This window comes from Mus pahari, chromosome 15 (genome assembly GCF_900095145.1).
Source record: "Mus pahari chromosome 15, PAHARI_EIJ_v1.1, whole genome shotgun sequence".
Taxonomy (NCBI): Eukaryota; Metazoa; Chordata; class Mammalia; order Rodentia; family Muridae; genus Mus; species Mus pahari.
In genome coordinates, this window is record NC_034604.1 from 41,539,056 (window position 1) to 41,556,678 (window position 17,623).

At 43.0% G+C, this 17,623-nt stretch overlaps 1 protein-coding gene across 1 annotated transcript; it reads left to right on the forward strand.

Annotated features, from left to right (window-relative positions):
• Nucleotides 1-2,568: 2,568 nt before the first annotated feature.
• Arl14epl (ADP ribosylation factor like GTPase 14 effector protein like) lies at nt 2,569-15,566 on the forward strand. The gene is made up of 4 exons (XM_021215128.2): nt 2,569-2,588; nt 9,237-9,340; nt 11,486-11,625; nt 15,344-15,566. The coding sequence occupies exons 2-4, from the start codon at nt 9,245-9,247 to the stop codon at nt 15,564-15,566; spliced, it is 459 nt and encodes a 152-aa protein (XP_021070787.1). The 5' UTR covers nt 2,569-2,588; nt 9,237-9,244.
• The last annotated feature ends 2,057 nt before the right edge of the window (nt 15,567-17,623 follow it).

A 17,623-nucleotide genomic window follows, 5' to 3' on the forward strand; every position in this document is an offset into this window, starting at 1 on the left:
TACCTCACACAGGAGGTAGAGGCATCAACCCTGAAACCCAAAAGCTAGGGGTTTTTATAGGGAGTTATAGGGAGAGGGTAGGGGGTTGGGGGAATTTTGAGGAACTTGGCACAGCTTCACACAATTGACTTGATTACAAGTCAGTAGAATAATACATGCAGGTTGTAGTATCAACAATTCCAGGGAGGGTCATCGAGACCCAGGCCGCCAGATGGCCACTGAGTCAATCAAAAAATAATAATAATAATAATAATAACCCAAAACAGTTCCTGTGTTTATTTCTATCCTTGGGGCTACCATCCTCAGGAATGTCCAAGCAAGGGGCTCTCCTGGACATGCCTGGACTTGTTATTGTAAAATCTTCAGCTAGGCCTTCAGGGCCTGTCAGGCCTCAGGCCTTCAAGTTCCTAATAATGCCCTATTTGTCTCATGTTATACTTTTGACTATAATTTCTTTGCTTTTCTTGAATTCAATTCCTTTCACTGGTTAATGTGTAACTTCAAACTATGTCAGGAGGGCAACGGGCAGAAGGAGGTGCTGGGCCAGATGGCTGATGACTCAGCCAAGATAGCCCGGACTAGTTCCTGCATTCTTCTTTTATCTTTATGGCCAGTCAGCCCCAGGAATGTTTTAACAATGGGCCTGCCCAGACAAGCCTGGGCCTGTTCCACTATGTTCTCAGCCTCAGGCTTCTAAGCTCACAAACAACTTTTTCTTTGGACTATTTGACTTAAGTTACATGAATCACGGGCCTTAAATTTCATCTTAAATTTCATTTCCCTTCATTTGTAGGTGTTTGTGTGGGTGTGTGCTGATTATTATACAGCATGTGCTGTAGCAGAAGAGCTGTCTCACCCCACGTTATTTCATAAGAATCCTTTTTATTCTTTTTTCATATCACTCCATGCTTGTCATATGCATGTAGCTGTACCATAGTTTAATTACCCATTCTCCTGTGTATGTACTTCAGTGTTTTCCAACTAGAAACAATAGGTTGAAGTTGTTTTAAGTATAGCACATGTCAAAAATTAATAGAGAGATAGTTATAAGCTGGTATAATAAATTAGTATAATTCATAAGCATTAAGGTTTTTGCTCTCTGGGAATTAATAAGAAAATCAAGGAGAGTTTTAAAATGTGAATCCTTCATTTGAAAAGACAGTTTTGGATTATATTCAGCTGACTGACACGCCTGAGGAAACCCAATGAGAAATGTATCTACTTAGTTAAAGTTATATGGAAGGATAATGGATTCTAGATGCACGAAGTTAATGATGTACTTAAAAAACACAACACTCTGAAAATCAGATTGCGATCTTTGGGGGAAACAGTGCTAGGTCAGTGATTTCCATGTGAAATGTCCTTCACAGGCAAATGTGTTTTAACACCTTCTCTCCTTAGTTGGTGGGCTGTGGAGAGTCACTGGAGGAAGTTGATCACTCGCGTGGTTCTTCAGTTTTCACGGATTTCTTTCACATCCCGTTTACTTTCTGTCCCCAGCCAGTGTGTGAAGTGTGACAAGGAACCTCCCAGTCTGAAATACTTCGCTGCTTTTGACCTCAGCCAATCACGTTTGACTTTTCCCTGGATTTTGCGTCCTCTCGTAAGATCGGCAAAGCAGACCTGCTGCTGACTATACAAGAATGAAGCCACACTTAGCCAAAGGCCGTGCTTTGGGGCGGGACTGACTCTGGAAAAATCTAGTTTCATCAGGCCTTAACTCGCAAAGTAGAACGTGCCTCTGATTTTGCTCACGTTACTTGGGAGTGTGTCGCTGTGCTAATAGAAAGCTCAGGTCAAATACAGCTCATTCTGGAACCAGCTTAAGGTTTTACACCATTGCCAGATGACTACAAGCTCAAAGAGCCAATACTTTTGTTTTCTTTCCTTGCAGTAAAAGTAATTAGGAATGAGATGGTGGGTTTTACCCTAATTCATAAATGAACAGGGCTGGGTTCCAGCTGCTAGGGAAGTGGTTTTAGTGGCTCACAACATAATACTGGGGTCCTGGTGGCAGAAGACAGTGTTTAAAGGGTGGGAATTTAGGGATTAATGAATCTTTTAGACACAGTCATAAACATGGGACAATTTTTTTTCATTAGAAGTATGTATATACTGCAGTATTTAGACAGAGAGAGGGGGAAGGGAGAGGGAGAGGGAGAGAGGGGGGGTATAAAATAGCCAAGGAGTAATTATATGTTAATATTAAACACTTGAAGCCACTTAAACACTTGGCTCTAGAACCAAGATCTACTTGTTTTGAATCGAAGTTGGGAGAGAAGATGCTATAATATCATCATTTCACTTGTAAGACTTTAGAACTGACCTGCACTGAGAGACTGAAGGGACATTTACATCTAGTGCTTCCCCCTCCTCCCAATTCCCTCCATGTCCCCTCCCCCCCCCACACACACACCTTTCCTCCTCCTGAGCCATGATTACACAAGCATTAAATTGTAGGAACACTTGGGAGACTTTATAATTTTTCCCTTGAGGGTTCTATGGTTTCTTAGCAAAACAAAGGGAACAAAAGAACCCAGTTTCTGTCTCTTTCCTGTGTCCTGATCATCTTTTCATCCTCCTGAAAGGTACGTGTGCTTCCCTCGACAGATTACTACTTCCTTGGCTCTGTTGGCAAACACTGCTAAAGGAGCTGGAGCAATCAGTCTGGCAGGTCATTTGAACAGGGCTCTACTAGCAACTCGGGTTAAATCAGAGGCAGGAGAGAACACAGGAGCCAGGCACGGTGTGCTGACGCAGCTGCCCAGTTAACGTGTTACAGTTAATAGTGGACGACAACCCGAGTCCCTTTATTGCAGTGAGGACCCAAGACAAAGTGAAAACTGAGGAATAAACTCTGAACGGCTGCTGGGGTCCGTGCTTAAGTCCTGAGATGCGTGGTTCTCTTTTTCTCCTATCCGTGGGGCATGGCAAATGGGTGTCTGTCCTTCATGGGCCTTAAAACTGCACTGAGCTCCGCACGGCGTGCAGAATGAAGGAATCTACTTCATAAATAAGGCCCGTGCCGCTGGTGACCTGTTACTGACCCAGACCAATGCTTTGGTGATGAGGGTGGGGTGTGGATCAGACGCAGGAATGCTGTAAACACAGTTAAGTATGCAGAAGTATTTTATTCTCTTGATTGCCAGATTCTTTACTAAGTACATTTTTGAGTAATTTTAAATAGATGGGTGTGTTCTCATATTGAGCCATAGAATCTCTCTCTCTCTCTCTCTCTCTCTCTCTCTCTCTCTCTCTCTCTCTCTCTCTCTCTCTCTCGTGTGTGTGTGTCTGTCTGTCTGTCTGTCTGTCTGTCTGTCTGTCTGTGTGTAGGAAAAAGTATCTCCACAGTTGTTTCTAAACACATGACATTACTTATTTAACAACAGGCTCAAAGGTTACTATTAGTTCAGTGTAGCTTAGTGCTTTTTTTTTTCTTTTTGTTTCCTTTTTTTCCTTTGAGATGGTTTCTCACTGTAGCCCAGGCTGGTTAGGAACTAACTGTACTATGCAGTACTTCAATGTAGTATGTACTATGTAGTAGGATGGCTTTAAACTCAAAACAGACTTCCTACTTTAGACTCTTAAACCCTGAGATTATGGGCATAACACAGCAAGCCCATAAAGCTCGGTATTTTTGGTCCTTATGAATATGATAATGGATGCTTTTTGCTATTCTTTAAAGAGAGAGAGAGAGAGAGCGAGAGAGCGCTTGATAAGCAGTTTTGTGGCTTTGAATACAGCTCCCTCAGTAGAGAGGTATCAGCAAGGGAGTCAGATAACTGACCACCTGCCCTGCCTTTTCCAAAAATGCCTTTATTGGAGCCAGATACCCATCAATTCCTGGAGTGGCCTGCTATTTTTAGTAAGTACAGGAACTAAGGCTAGTGACAGAAAGAGGTGAAAGAGTCGTTTGCCTCTTTTGTATGAATGTGGGGGAAATCTTACAAAGAAGTATCTCTGAGAAAATGGCTTTATCTGATGCTGAGTGAAAACAGAGGCCGAGACTGGGGCGAGTTTAAGCCAAACGTTTTTCCTGCTTTAATGATTTGCAGGCGCATTAGTGATAGAGTGAAGCAATCCTCATTCTTTCTTATACAAGACACGATCAGCTTTCATAAAACCAGCTACACATGCCAGGTTGGGTTGCTGTAAAACGTCCCCGTAGGCTCGTGTGTGTGTGTGTGTGTGTGTGTGTGTGTGTGTGTGTGTGTGTGTGTGTGTGTGAAGCTTACACCCACATCCCCACCTCGGGACTGTAGGGAAGGGTGTGGACCCTGTAGTTGACCGGGCCTTGTGGGAGGAAGTGGCTCATTCTTTCTTATACAAGACACGATCAGCTTTCATAAAACCAGCTACACATGCCAGGTTGGGTTGCTGTAAAACGTCCCCGTAGGCTCGTGTGTGTGTGTGTGTGTGTGTGTGTGTGTGTGTGTGTGTGTGTGTGTGTGTGAAGCTTACACACCTCGCATCTCCTCGGGGCTGTAGGGAAGGGTGTGGACCCTGTAGTTGACCGGGCCTTGTGGGAGGAAGTGGGTCAGTGGGGGTGGGCCTTGAGGTTTTACGACCTAGCCCCACTTCCTGTCGTCTTTCTCTGCTTCCTGGCTTTGGAGACGGGCGATCAGCTGTCTCCGGTTCCTACTGACTTACGTTCCTGCTATGGTGGACCGTATCCCTTTGAACTGTAAGCAAAAAAATAAGCCCTTCCGCCTTGCAGTCGCTTTTCTCAGGGTGTTCCAACCCAGGAACAACGAAAAGTAACTGATACACCAAGGGACCCTAAAGAGCCCTGGGTTTAAAGTGTGGCTTGTTTTGTCTGAAGCTCGCTTGGCCTGTGCAAGACGGAGGTCTGACTTGGTCTCTTTTCCTCGGTGATAGAGGTCCCGAGGCTTCGACAGAGTGTGAAACGTGTCAGGGTTTAAAAGCAAACACTGCTTATCCTCCGTCGATAATTTAGCCATCCTGACTCACAAATGAGCCACTACGTCATCTGATGCTCAACGGAAGAAATGGTGACCAGTGCTAGAGAAATACAGTAGTAGCATTCTAATGCAGCTTTTTAAAAAAGATAATTTAAATGGGTAAAATTGATTGTAACGGACTGAACTATAAATTCAATATTTTATTACAATTAGGTATATTTATTTAATTATACGTATATTTATACATATATGCTTATAATATATATTTATTATATACATTTTACATATAAATATATAATATACCTCTGGCCCATGTGCTTAAGACAAGAGTCCCTTCCTCTTGTACCCTCTACCTGGAAGGAGGTGGACTCAAGTGACCTCAGTGTGACCTTCCAGTTTCTTTCCAGGCTTCTCTAAGCAATCTGTGTGGCTGGTGCATATCACTCTCCATCCTTCAGCCGATTCCTCAGTACAGATGGTGACAGGTGCAATGTAATATCCCGAAAGGGGTAGAGACTTGAGGACCAAATATAAGTTCCACATTCACAGAAGCCACTAGTTACTTTGTAATCTAACTGATCTTTCAGAGTCTCAGTTTATTCTCTTCCAATATAGAAAAAAAATGTACTCAAAGTGTAGTGAAATTTTTGTTTGTTTTGTTTTTGATTTTTCGAGACAGGGTTTTTCTGGGTAGTCCTGGCAGTCCTGGAACTCTGTAGATCAGGCTGGCATCGAACTCAGAAATCCACCTGCCTCTGCCTCCCAAGTGCTGAGACTAAAGGTGTGTGCCACCACTGCCTGGCAGTGTAGTGTAGTTTCAATGAAGGACTTTATGTGGAATGATAGTAGAAGGGACGTGCTTAGCATGTAACCAGTTCAGTAAACACAGGATTCATTGTGTGTGTGTGTGTGTGTGTGTGTGTGTGTGTGTGTATGTGTGTATGTGTGTGTATCTGTTTTAGACAGGCATTACTATGGTATCTAGACTAGAACTCAAGTGTTCACTAGGTTAGCCTTGAACTCGTAGAGATCTACCTACCTCTGAGGGCTCGTATTTAAGGCATGTGCACCACACCTGGCTATTCACAGAATATTACTGACCACTGGCTGTTTTTCGAGCTTTGGCTTCCCATGGGTAAAGTGAAGTGTAAGCGGACTTCAAAGATAAAGACCTAACCAAAATAACCATTTAAAAACTGGCCCTGGTAGCACATGTCTTTGAGCTCAGTGCTAGGGAGGCAGAGTTAGTCAGATGTATCTGTGAGTTCAAGGTCAGCCTAGGTAAGCCAGAGCTACCTAGTGAGAACCTGTCTTGAGCAAGCAAGCAAGCAAGCAAACAAAACTGAACCGACTTAGAGAAAGAAAATGAGTGTTCAAACAAGCTTGCCTCTAGAGCGACTCCAGCTTTCTGTTTACGTTGAATGAAAGAACTCAGACCAGGATGTAGAGGCACCGTGTACCCTGCAGGAAGACAGTATTCTCTGCAGTAGACCGTCAGCTGCTTTGCCCAAGGAGCTAAAGGAAGCAGGTGATCTCCACTCTGGCAAACCTGTTCTTGTTCCTGTACTGAGACCACACCATCCTCTGATGGCTCTAAGGCTGGATCGGCTTCAGGAGTACGTTAGGCGTCTAGACGAGTCCTTTCTTTGACTTGGCTCGTGTTTTAGATCTTTTATGATTAATCTGGCATGAGCAGTGTGGGTTAAACTGATTTCGTGTGCTTTTAACCAAATATAATAACTCAAGATTTTCTGGGTGTCTAGCCTTCTTCTTGGAAATGAGCTTCCTCCGTAGCTGGGACAATGCTAAGATGGGAACTTTTAATTTGTGTAACCATGATGGTGGGAATGGTGACAGCGGGTTCTTGGGAAAGGCTCTTACTGCTTGTATGTGTGTCGGGAACTACATTGGCAGGCAGAGTTTCAGCTAGAGTTTCAGTTAGTGGAAATAAATATGCACATTTTACTTATTTGTTTCAAAGACCACCCTGTACTACCTGGTTAGGAACTTCTACCTTAGGAAAATCAAACAAGGGGGAAAAAGTGAATTCTGACCATTTTAGTACTTTCATGAAACATATGTTTGGGGCTCATAATGATATCCATTAACAATTTAGTGGCTGGTGAAATTATATTATAATTCCATTTTTATTTATCTGAAGCATGTAATGACTAGTTTTAATCATTATCTTGACACCCTCTAGTATCACCTGGTAAGAGAATGTAAGTGAGAAAAACCTAGATCAAGTTGGCTTGTGAGCATATTTGTGGAGGATTATCTTGATTGTGTTCACTGAGGTGAGAAGGCTGTCCACTATGGGTGTCACCATTCCATAGGCAAGGGATTCTGAACTGTGAAAGAAGAAAGCAAAATGAGTACAAACACGTGTAATTCCCGTTCGCTTTCTTTTTTAATTGGGGATACAACATCTCAAGCTCCTGCAACTGATTTCCCTGCGAGTATCTAACCGGAACCTGTGATATTAAAAAAAAAAAAAGAAAAAAGAAAAGAAGCCTTCTCCCCTAAGTTGCTTCTGTTAGAGTATTTTATCACAACAACAAAAATGAAAATAGGAACACAAAAGAGCAACTTTGCCCCCCCCAAAGTATTTATGGAGACTTATATTTCATAAGTAAAGAATGTTCCTAAGAAATTAATTATCCCTGGACATTTTGAATCCCATAGTGCTTCAGGAAAAGCTCTCACCTATGGAGACATCTCTCTCTCTCTCTCTCTCTCTCTCTCTCTCTCTCTCTCTCTCTCTCTCTTTCTTTCTTTCTTTCTTTCTTTCTTTTTTAAATTTCCTTTAAGAAGGGTATTTGTTATAAAGAAAATAGAGGGTTTGGGATTTCATTTGGACATTCTCTTGAGGAAGCACTAAATAGTGCTCCCAAGAGAAAAGAATCTTAGTGAACTAGGAAAACATTTTGGGCTGGAGAGGACCCAGGGCTCAAAGTGCAAAGCTTCAGTTAAGTGAGAGATGTACCAGCAGTCAGAGCAGCAGAGAAGGCAGGTGGCTTTGGCTCCTGTGCTGTGTGTTCAGGTGAGCCTGGGCATCTTGTTAGAGACAGCTGGGAGGGTCCTTCCCTGGTCATGCCAGGGATGTGGGACAGAAGCAGTGCGGAATCTAATATAGGGATGTAAACATAGAATGTGTTCAATGAACGCGGATGGAAAGCAAGTATGGGGGTTAGGTCTAAGGGGAGCTGACCAGACTGGATAGGGAAAAATATATCTCATTTTCTCTCTGATATTTCTTTGTAATGTCCTAAAGTGGGATTGGGAACAGAGAATTTTTATAATTACATAGATTATAATCATATTTTAACAGTAAAATGAATAGGCTTCACTGTTGGGTTTCTTTAGATACTTACATAATTAACTCTTCTGCCCTTTTCTTTGCTTCTCTACTGTCTCTCCTCTGACTCTCTTCCCTTATCTTGATATCCTCTCATCCATATCAAGTCCTGGCTTCACCTTCCTCCTCCTCCTCCTCCTCCTCCTTCTCCTCCTCTTATCTATAAGAGAACTTGGGATATTTGCCTTTCTGGGTTCTTCAGTTTCACCCGTTTCTATGTGAGTGACAAATGTTTTATTTTTCCTTGGGGCTGATAATACTCTATTGTGTATATGTACACCACATTAACCATTCATCCGTTGACAGGCATAGAGGCAGTTTTTAAATATGCAAGAAAGACTGTTTAAGGATATCACAAACAAACAAACAAACAAACAAACATCCCAGCAACAACTAGAACTCAGTTTGAACTCAGTTGAAGCAAAAGGTGAAAGAGTTCTTAATGGGTAGGATATGCGACTGGAAAGTACTGGGAAAGTTGGGGTACTTAGGGGTGCTGGGCGGTGGGATGTGTGAAGGGCAGCGAGCTCTGAGTTTGCAAACACCTTTCTCTGTATGTACCAAGGGAGCTTGCATTTGGTAGTGCCCTTGATCAAAATTCAAGTCCCATCCTCGCATGTAGAACAGAAGAGGATAATTCACAATTACTGGGGATGGATTGTGTTTGCAGATCTTGCTTTCCCCTCCCCCACCCCCAGAGAGTCAGTGCAAAGAGAGAGGCGTGAATTATTCACCCTCTTTTTAAACAAGGGGGTGCTCTGTAGCTTCACCCACTCCAGAGCCATCTCTGATCCTAAGGTTGGTAAAAGATGCCACCTGGGAGAGAAAAGTGTCCTTAGAACAGTTGAGGGGAGGAAGAGGCAGGAGGACAGAGATCAAGAGGCAGCTTAGGGTGACATACTGGTGCCATATGTGTGACATTGTTGTGCTTCACTTCTTTCCATTTTTTTTTCTAGTTGCCAAAATGACTGAACCATCACAGAAGAACAACTCCACTCAAGAGGAGCGCACTAACCACATGTTTCCAGAGAAAAGCAGTCAGATTGGACAGAAGCAACTGGTATAGCACACAGATTTAACGATTCTGTGATTCGAGGAGTTTCTAACATGGGATGTCTGTGGTGTTTGTGGACATGACCGAAGGTCAGGTGGTCGGGGCTTCCCAAGAAAGAACTTGGCTCTCCAGCTGTTGGGATTGTCTGACAAGTTTCCCTTTCCCTCTGTCTTAGCCCAGCTTCTGTGTAACACTAGGTCTCGGCCTCACAATAGAGTACGTGAAAAGAATCTAGTCAGATTGTCTCTATTTAGTTAACAGATCTGCATTCTGTTCTAAATACTTTGTGTGGGGTGATTCACCCAAGTCTTATCACAAGATACTATTAGCCCTATTTAACAAAACAGAACAAAACAAAACAAAAACAAAAACAAACAAACAAACAAAAACCAAGCTGCTAAGGCTCAGAGAGGAATGTATGCAGTTTACCTAATTTACAATGAGTAGAACCAGGAACCCCAGCAGGCTCATCTGTTGGGTTCATTCCTGGTTTCTTGATACGACGATAGTGAACAGGAATTGAGAGAGAGCTGGGTTTTACGCTTTCCATAACTATACCCAAGTGTAGAGCTGCTGCATAGCGTAAGTCTGGAAAACAAACTAATGTACCCCCATCATAATGAAACTTTACAGAAATGCTGATATTATTCTAGATAGGCACCGGGACTACTATTAAACTCGCTACGAAATAAAAAAGCTTATTGCATTGGAAGTGTCCCTTTTGTTTTTAGGAATTGAGTTTCCAGTGGAATCTAGCCTGTGAACATTCAGGCTACCCACAGTATGTTCTTCTAAAATCTTTCAGAAGAATGTGTCTTTTCCTATGATATGTATATTACATGCTTAGGGAATGTCCTCACGCTGGCTGTAGCATACACATATAGCCTCAGCACTTGAGGTGCTGAAGCAGGATTGCCACAAGTTCAAGGCCAGCCTTGGCTACACAGTGAATTCTAGGCTAGCCTACTGTAGTGTGGGACATGTCTCAAAGAAAGAAGCAATGATAGCAAAAATAAAAAGGCATCTTTTTAAATTTTTATGTGTAGATCAATGTTTGACTGGGTGTGTATGTGTCTGTATCTCATGTACACGTGCCTGGTACCTGCAAAGGCTAGAGGAGGCTATAGGGACCCTTAAAACTGGAGTAACAGATGACTTTGAGCCACCATGTGGGTGCTGGGAATAGAACCCCATTCTCTGCAAGAGCAGCCAGGGCTCTAACCACTGTGCTCTCCCCAGTCCCGAGTTACCATGCTGGTTGAAGTATCTGGTTTCTTCACAATCAGGCCCCATTTTGTTTGTAATTACAAACATCCCCTAAACAAAGACTTTTGAAAATCTCCCCTAACGCTCCAGGAAGTTGTCCTAGCAAGCTTTCTCTTGCTCAAATCTGGCTTTGATTGAGAGGAAACTCTCGGTGCCACTATCTCTGTTGCCACCTGATGGTATGTGCAGCTCTGGGCAGGACATGGTTCTGAGACCCATTTCATAAGCCTGAATTGGGAGGATGGTGCGTGTTGTGACTTCTTGTAGTTTTGACATCATGTCTTAGGGTTTTACTGCTGTGAACAGACAGCATGACCAAGGCAACATTATACGGACAACATTTAATTGGGGCTGGCTTACAGGTTCAGAGGTTTAGTCCATTATCATCAATGGTGGGAGCATGGCAGCCTCCAAGCAGGCATGGTGCAAAAGCAGAGATTTCTACATGTTCATCTGAAGGATGCTAGTTAAGGAAGACTTAACTTCCAGGCAGCTAGGATGAGGGTGTTAAGCCCACACCACCCATACCTACTCCAAGGCCACACCTCCTAATAGTGCCACTCTCTCGGCCAAGCCCATTCAAATCACACCTAGTAAATGGGTTTCTTCAGTGGTGGGGGAGTACCATTACTGCTCTGTCCTATGCCCAAGAAAAGCTGGAGTTGACCTTGTCGGGTTTGCAAGGTTGGCTGGTGACTCACAGGTAAGCAAGTGTTTTGTTCCCTCTTGATGCTTTTCCACATTTTTGTTTCATGCCCTTTATATATATATACTCCATCTTTAGAAAGAATAGCCTGATTAGAGAAATCACTATTTTGAAGTGTCAGAGGCAGTCGATTATGAAAGAATGAACACAACTACTAAAACACTTTGTCCATTTCATAGCAACAGATAGAACGGCAGCTAAAGTGCTTGGCATTTCAAAACCCTGGACCTCAGGTGGCAGATTTTAACCCCGAGACAAGGCAGCAGAAAAAGAAAGCGCGGATGTCGAAGATGAATGAATACTTTTCTGTGAAGTACAAGTAAGACTTTCATGTATTTCATTGATGGAATAAATTATGCAATGGACAGATTGCACGAGTTCTCCTTGATTTTTAAAGCAAAGTGACTGAAGGTTACATCTCTGTGCTTTCAGTTTTCTTCTATAGTACACTACCCCATAGGTCTGGATGTTAGCATCCTTAGAGAAATGGGCTGAGAGCAGGGTGTGGTAGCACATTCATGGAATGCCAGCACTTGAGTGCTGAGGCAGAAAGATCCCAAGTTCAAAGACTGCTTGGGTTACTTAGGAAAACTGGGGGTAGTGGTGGGGTGGGGTTGGGGATGTATCTAAATGTCAAATTAAAAATCACCTTTTAAAACAGGGTTTTGTACTACTAAAACAATGTTTTTAGTAGAAGAGTTGACTAATTATAACAAAGAAGTGTCATTAAAAGGAAAACCATATAATTGTAGGAATGGATTTGGGATATTGGGTGGGTACCTAACTAAAACCACTGCTAATGCACTGGGATATAAAATACCTGGAGATGTAGCTCAGAGATGGAGCACTTGCCTGTGTGCACAAGGCCCTAGCATCCAACTTCAGCTGGGCGAGGAAAGAAATTACAAGGTAGGGAGCTGGAAGGAAGAATGGCTCAGCAGAGGGGAGCTCCTCCTGCTCTTTCAGAGCATCTGAGATGGTACCTAGCACCCAGCTTGGGCAGCTCATAACTGCCTGTAAATTCAGGGAATTCAGGGAACCTGGCACCATTTTCTGGCTTTGGGGAGGGGGTCTACACACACACACACACACACACACACACACACACACACACACACACACACACACACTTTAAATGATTTATATGAAACAGGAGGAGTGAAAGCTAAGCACTCATTTTGAAATTTTGAGATTTTCAGATATTTCAAAGGTGATGACATAAACCATTGCTAAGATGGTATTTTTTAAATTTTCTTTGATTGAAAATAGATTCTTTCCTCAGCTGGGCGATACCTTTGATCTCAGTACTCAGGAGGCAGAGGCAGGCAGATCTCTGAGTTCAAGGCCAGCCTTGGCAACAGAGCAAGTTTCTGTGTAGCCAGGGCTACACAGAAGCAAAGAGGGAAAAGTGCTGGATAGTGGTGGCGTGTGCCTTTAGTCCCAGCACGAGAGTCTGTTAAAATAGATTTTTTTCTCATACTGCAAATCCCAATTATAATTTCCCCCTCCCTCGTTTTTATGCATAAAATATGGTATATAGTTGTGCTGATCTTATATAATTGCTTTTAAAATAAAATCTTAGTGAATTCTCATTAAGGAAAAATGACAGTACAATAAAATATTTGTATTTTTTAAAACAACAAAACAAAAATGATTAATATGTATTGTTTTTAATTCTGTGAATGTATGAATGCAAGTGCCCATAGAGTTTCAGATCCCCCTGAAACTAGAGTTACAGATAATTGTGAGCCATCCTAGGTGTATGCTGGGGACTGAAGTCAAGTCCTGTGGAAGAACAGTATGCGCTCTTAATTAGCCACTGAGCTTTCTCTCCAGTCCCATTTATGCATATTAAAAAACATATATATACTTTTAAAATTCATATATATAATCATATATATCAATATAAAGTAAACCATAAGGAAAAGTTTGATAAATTCAAATATGTTAAAAATGTCTTAATAAGAAGGTATTTCTGATAATGCCTGATTACAAGGCTGTTATGAAGTAAGTGCCAAGGTACACCCCGGAGTAATTACACCATGCAACAGATCTGATATAAAGGGGGTTTACTGGGTAAAGGAGAGGCATGAGGGCCCAGAGGAGGGGTAGAGCCAGGCAGGGCAGAGCCATGAGGTCAGAAAAGAGGGTCTCATAGAGGACAGAGAGGGGGAGAGGATGGAGCAACTAACTGTCCGTCCTTTTAGGCACAGCCAACCCCCGGCGCAGAACAGTGATGACCTCAGCTGTTGCTAGGTCGCTGGGAGGAGCCTAGTGGAATCGCCCTTAAAACAGAGGCAGTTCCTCGCCCTTCCTTACTTTTCTAGGAAAGGAGGAAAGGAAGGAAATGTGTTACTTCAACTGATCAGGAGGAGAGGAGGGGTTGTAGTTGGGCACAAAGGTTGCAGAAGTCCCCACTGTGACCTCAGAGTACAGTGTTAGCCTTTGGAGTCACGGTGATAAGTGATACAAGCTACTCCCAAGGCTTATGAGCAGATCTGTTTTTGAAGGATTTAACAGAAGTGCTTTGTTTTGTTTTGTTTTTTTGAGTGTGTGGTAAAGTTCTTGTAAAAGTCCTTTCACTCATGGGGCTGTTGTAGAGTTGGACAGAGAAAGCATGGGGGTCTAAAGACTGTGGTGCGGATTCGACGGGCAGTGATGGCGCACGCCTTTAATCCCAGCACTTGGGAGGCAGAGGCAGGTGGATTTCTGAGTTTGAGGCCAGCCTGGGCTATAGTGTGAGTTCCAGGAGAGCCAGGGCTACACAGAGAAACCCTGTCTTGAAAAACAGAAAAACAAAAACAAAACAAAAAAGACTGTGATGCAGCCCCTCTGGCACTGAATACGTAGTCTTCAGTGGGTTCTTACAGTGCAGACTCCTGCCTCTGTCTCCATCCACACTGCGGGGTAACATAGTCCTAAAGAAACGAAAGAGAAGAGACGGTACCTGGAACCTTTGCCAATAATCCCTCCCCCTTTAATGATTATGGTATAGTAACTGACAGGCCTCATCTTGAGTCATTAAGAAAGGTCGTAGTTTTTTGCTAGAGTGCTTTTAAGAAGGAGGAGGAATACAAAATCAGTAGAAAAAAAAAATGTGAAGGGCATGAAGCCCCTGCACTCACGGCTAAGCTCTAGGGAAACCAAGAATGTCAAACGTGCAGGGTTCTCTCCACAATGGAAGGGCTGTAATCCCTGGTTTCCATCCAGAATTCTGAGAGTGGATGTGGGTTAATAGCCTGGTGACCTCTTCACTATCTTTATGGCCAGGCCATACCTGACTCCTGTTCCCACAGGCAGGAACGATTCTGTACGGCCAGGCTACACCTCTTCCCACCCTTACAAACAGGACTGGGGATGGCTTAGAGCCTCGTGACCGTTGTACTGCCTGTATGACAGAGACCACGCTAGAGCCCCCTCCAAACCCAGGCACAGGCAGTAGAATCCATCTTCATGGAATTGGTAATGTGCTTTGAAAAGAATTTTGTTGTAATTATGCCTTAAGCTTTATTGTGCACATGAGATTATGTTATACTGGGAAACTTTTATCCCCTGAAATTGTTATTTACTTAAATACATCTAAAATAAACTGTCTAGTGTCAGATTCTAGAAGTTTGAACCAACACTGACTCCTGAGCTGTGTTGAGTCAGACTCCCCTCTTGCCTCATGACGTTCTGCTGGTTACGGTGTTTGCAGGAACCCCCTCCCCAACAAGAAAATACCATCAACATGCTGACATGTTAGAGGGAAGTGTAGAACTGTGTTAGCAGGAAGCATCAGCCAGCTGTCCCAGTGCATCTGGAGCCAGGTGCTCCAGAAATGCTGGACAACCAAGTTGTTCTCAGCCACACTGAGAGTCCTGGCTGCACTCCCTAGATGGCCATGCCAGGCTCCCACTGCGGCTTCACACAGAGGACTCTCTCTGGGATGCCATTCGCTGAGAGTGGGTCCATGCACGTGACACACCGTGCATCCTTTCCTCACACGAGGAGGACAGCAGGCTAGCTCGCTCACTGCGTCTCCGTTTTTTTTGCAGGGTGATGAAGAAGTACGACAAAAGCGGCAGGCTGATCTGTAACGACGTGGACCTGTGTGACTGCCTGGAGAAGAACTGCCTGGGATGCTTCTACCCGTGCCCCAAGTGCAACTCCAACAAGTGTGGGCCGGAGTGCCGCTGCAACCGCCGCTGGGTCTACGATGCCATAGTCACAGAGTCTGGAGAGGTCATCAGCACCCTGCCATTTAGTGTTCCTGACTAGGAGATAGTATGCATAGATTCACTGCTAGATTCACCTCTCCCCTCCCCTCCCCCTCCGTGTGTATGTGTGTGTGTGTGTGTGTGTTTATGTGTGTGTGCATTTGTTTGTTTTCAACAGGGTCTTATTCTATAGCTCAGGCTGGCCTTGAACTTATGGCAATCCTCTTGCCTCAGCTTCCCAAGTTGTATTTAGGTATAGTACATCATGCCTGGCTTCTGTTCCTTATACATGCATGCATGCATGCATACATACGTACATACAAACATTCATTAATGCATATATGGCCATATATAGAATATATTTTATATATGTACACTTTTAAGTCAAACTTCTTTCTCTTGGATAAGTGTTAGTGTTTGGGCAAAATATTCTCTCAAGCAACAGATGGATATAGGCCGGACAGTCATTGTGTAGACCCTCTCAGGTTCCTCAGCTGGTGACCACAGGCTGCAAGAGAGGACAATCAGTCTTCCTCATTAGCAGCACTCTCAACTCTCCCTTCTCAGGGTGTCTGGTTGAGAACACCATAATTTTAAGGTTGGCAGAACTCTGCATCTGAAAGCTGTTACCTAGAACATACAACTAAATGTATGTTTTTCTTGGAATGTCATATATTACTAAGAAAAGCCAACTTGTGCCTTTGTACTGTATATCTTTAGTCTTATTTTTTTATATTTTGATGTTAAACTTAAATTTGGTAATTACAATATTTTTATTACCAAACATTCATATTGTACTAAATTGTATATTAGTTTACTAAATTGAGAAGCAAAGACTTGAATATGCTACAAGTCAGTGATTAACACACTTCCTTACTGGATCAGTATTTCAGGGTTTGTTTTTTGTTTTTTAAGGAAGTTAGCCTTCAGTGATACCCAGAGTGGCTTGTATGTTTACTAGTTTGGATGTATGGATGGGCAGCTGACAGAAAGCATGATGTGGCTGTCTCTGTTCTGACATATGATAGCAGGTGTCTGGAAAGTTGAATTAAGCCTTCTATGTACTCATTTCTTTGTGCTCATGTGTGAGTGTGTGTGTATGTGTGTGTGTGTGTGTGTGTGTGTGTGTGTGTGTGTGTGTGTGTGTGTATCTTTTGTGAATTTATGTACATCAGTGCCGGTGCCTGCAGAGGCCAGAGATGTTGGGTTCTTTAGAGCTTGAGTTACTGGCTTTTATGAACCACTTGAAATCAGTGCAGGAACCACCAAACTTTTCAAGAGCAGTATGTGCTTTAAATGTCTGAACCATTTCTCCAACACCAAACGTACTAATTTTCCCCATTTTGAGTCAGAGTTTCTTTTATGTTCATTGTCTGGGGGGCTCGAAAATCCTCAGTTACTAACTTAAGATGTGTACTGTGACTCAATTTACATTTGAAACAATTTCCCAGATGATACTGATGTCACAGGCCTGGGGGCCATGTATGAAAAGCACTTCTTTAAGTTATGCTAGCTATGTAATGCAAGGAAGTATTTAAATAGCGGGACTTAGTAACTTGGTACTATTTTAAACAACCAAGAATTTTGTTTTAAATAAACGTGAATTGTTGAAAGCTGGGTTTTCAGGGTTTCTTTTTCCCTCCATAAACCATTAAAATACTTATTTCTATACAATCTGCATATGGTAGAAATTCTGCCAGTCCTGGACTTCTTACTCGAGAATGTTTTGACATGAAAACCCCATGGGACTCCTGTGCCTATGGGACTCCTGACGCATAACAGGAGAGTGTAGGTCCCCTGCTCTGTTTCCCACAGTTTACCCGCTTTTCTGGATTCCAGTTACTTTTGTGGCTGCATGTTGAACCCAGGGCTCTGTGCATGCACAGTAAATGTTTATCACTGAACTGCACCCAAAACTCAAGTCACCTTTTTGGAGTATCTGTGCTATAAGCCAAACACTATGCCAAGCATCTCTAAGTTTGTGACCATTAGGCCTCACAGTCCTGAAAGAAAGGTCAGTGAAATCACGAGTTGCATCTTTTGAAAGCTCACTGAGGCTAAAAGGATGGGGGTCCCTTTCACTTACCTCTTTTCTAAATAGTGAACCTGATGGACTCC

Coding starts and splice junctions, on each gene's coding strand:
- Arl14epl (XM_021215128.2), top strand. CDS start 9,245: ATGACTGAACCATCACAGAAGAACAACTCCACTCAAGAGGAGCGCACT. Junction 9,341..11,485: donor AGATTGGACAGAAGCAACTG/GTATAGCACACA, acceptor TCCATTTCATAG/CAACAGATAGAACGGCAGCT. Junction 11,626..15,343: donor TACTTTTCTGTGAAGTACAA/GTAAGACTTTCA, acceptor TTTTTTTTGCAG/GGTGATGAAGAAGTACGACA.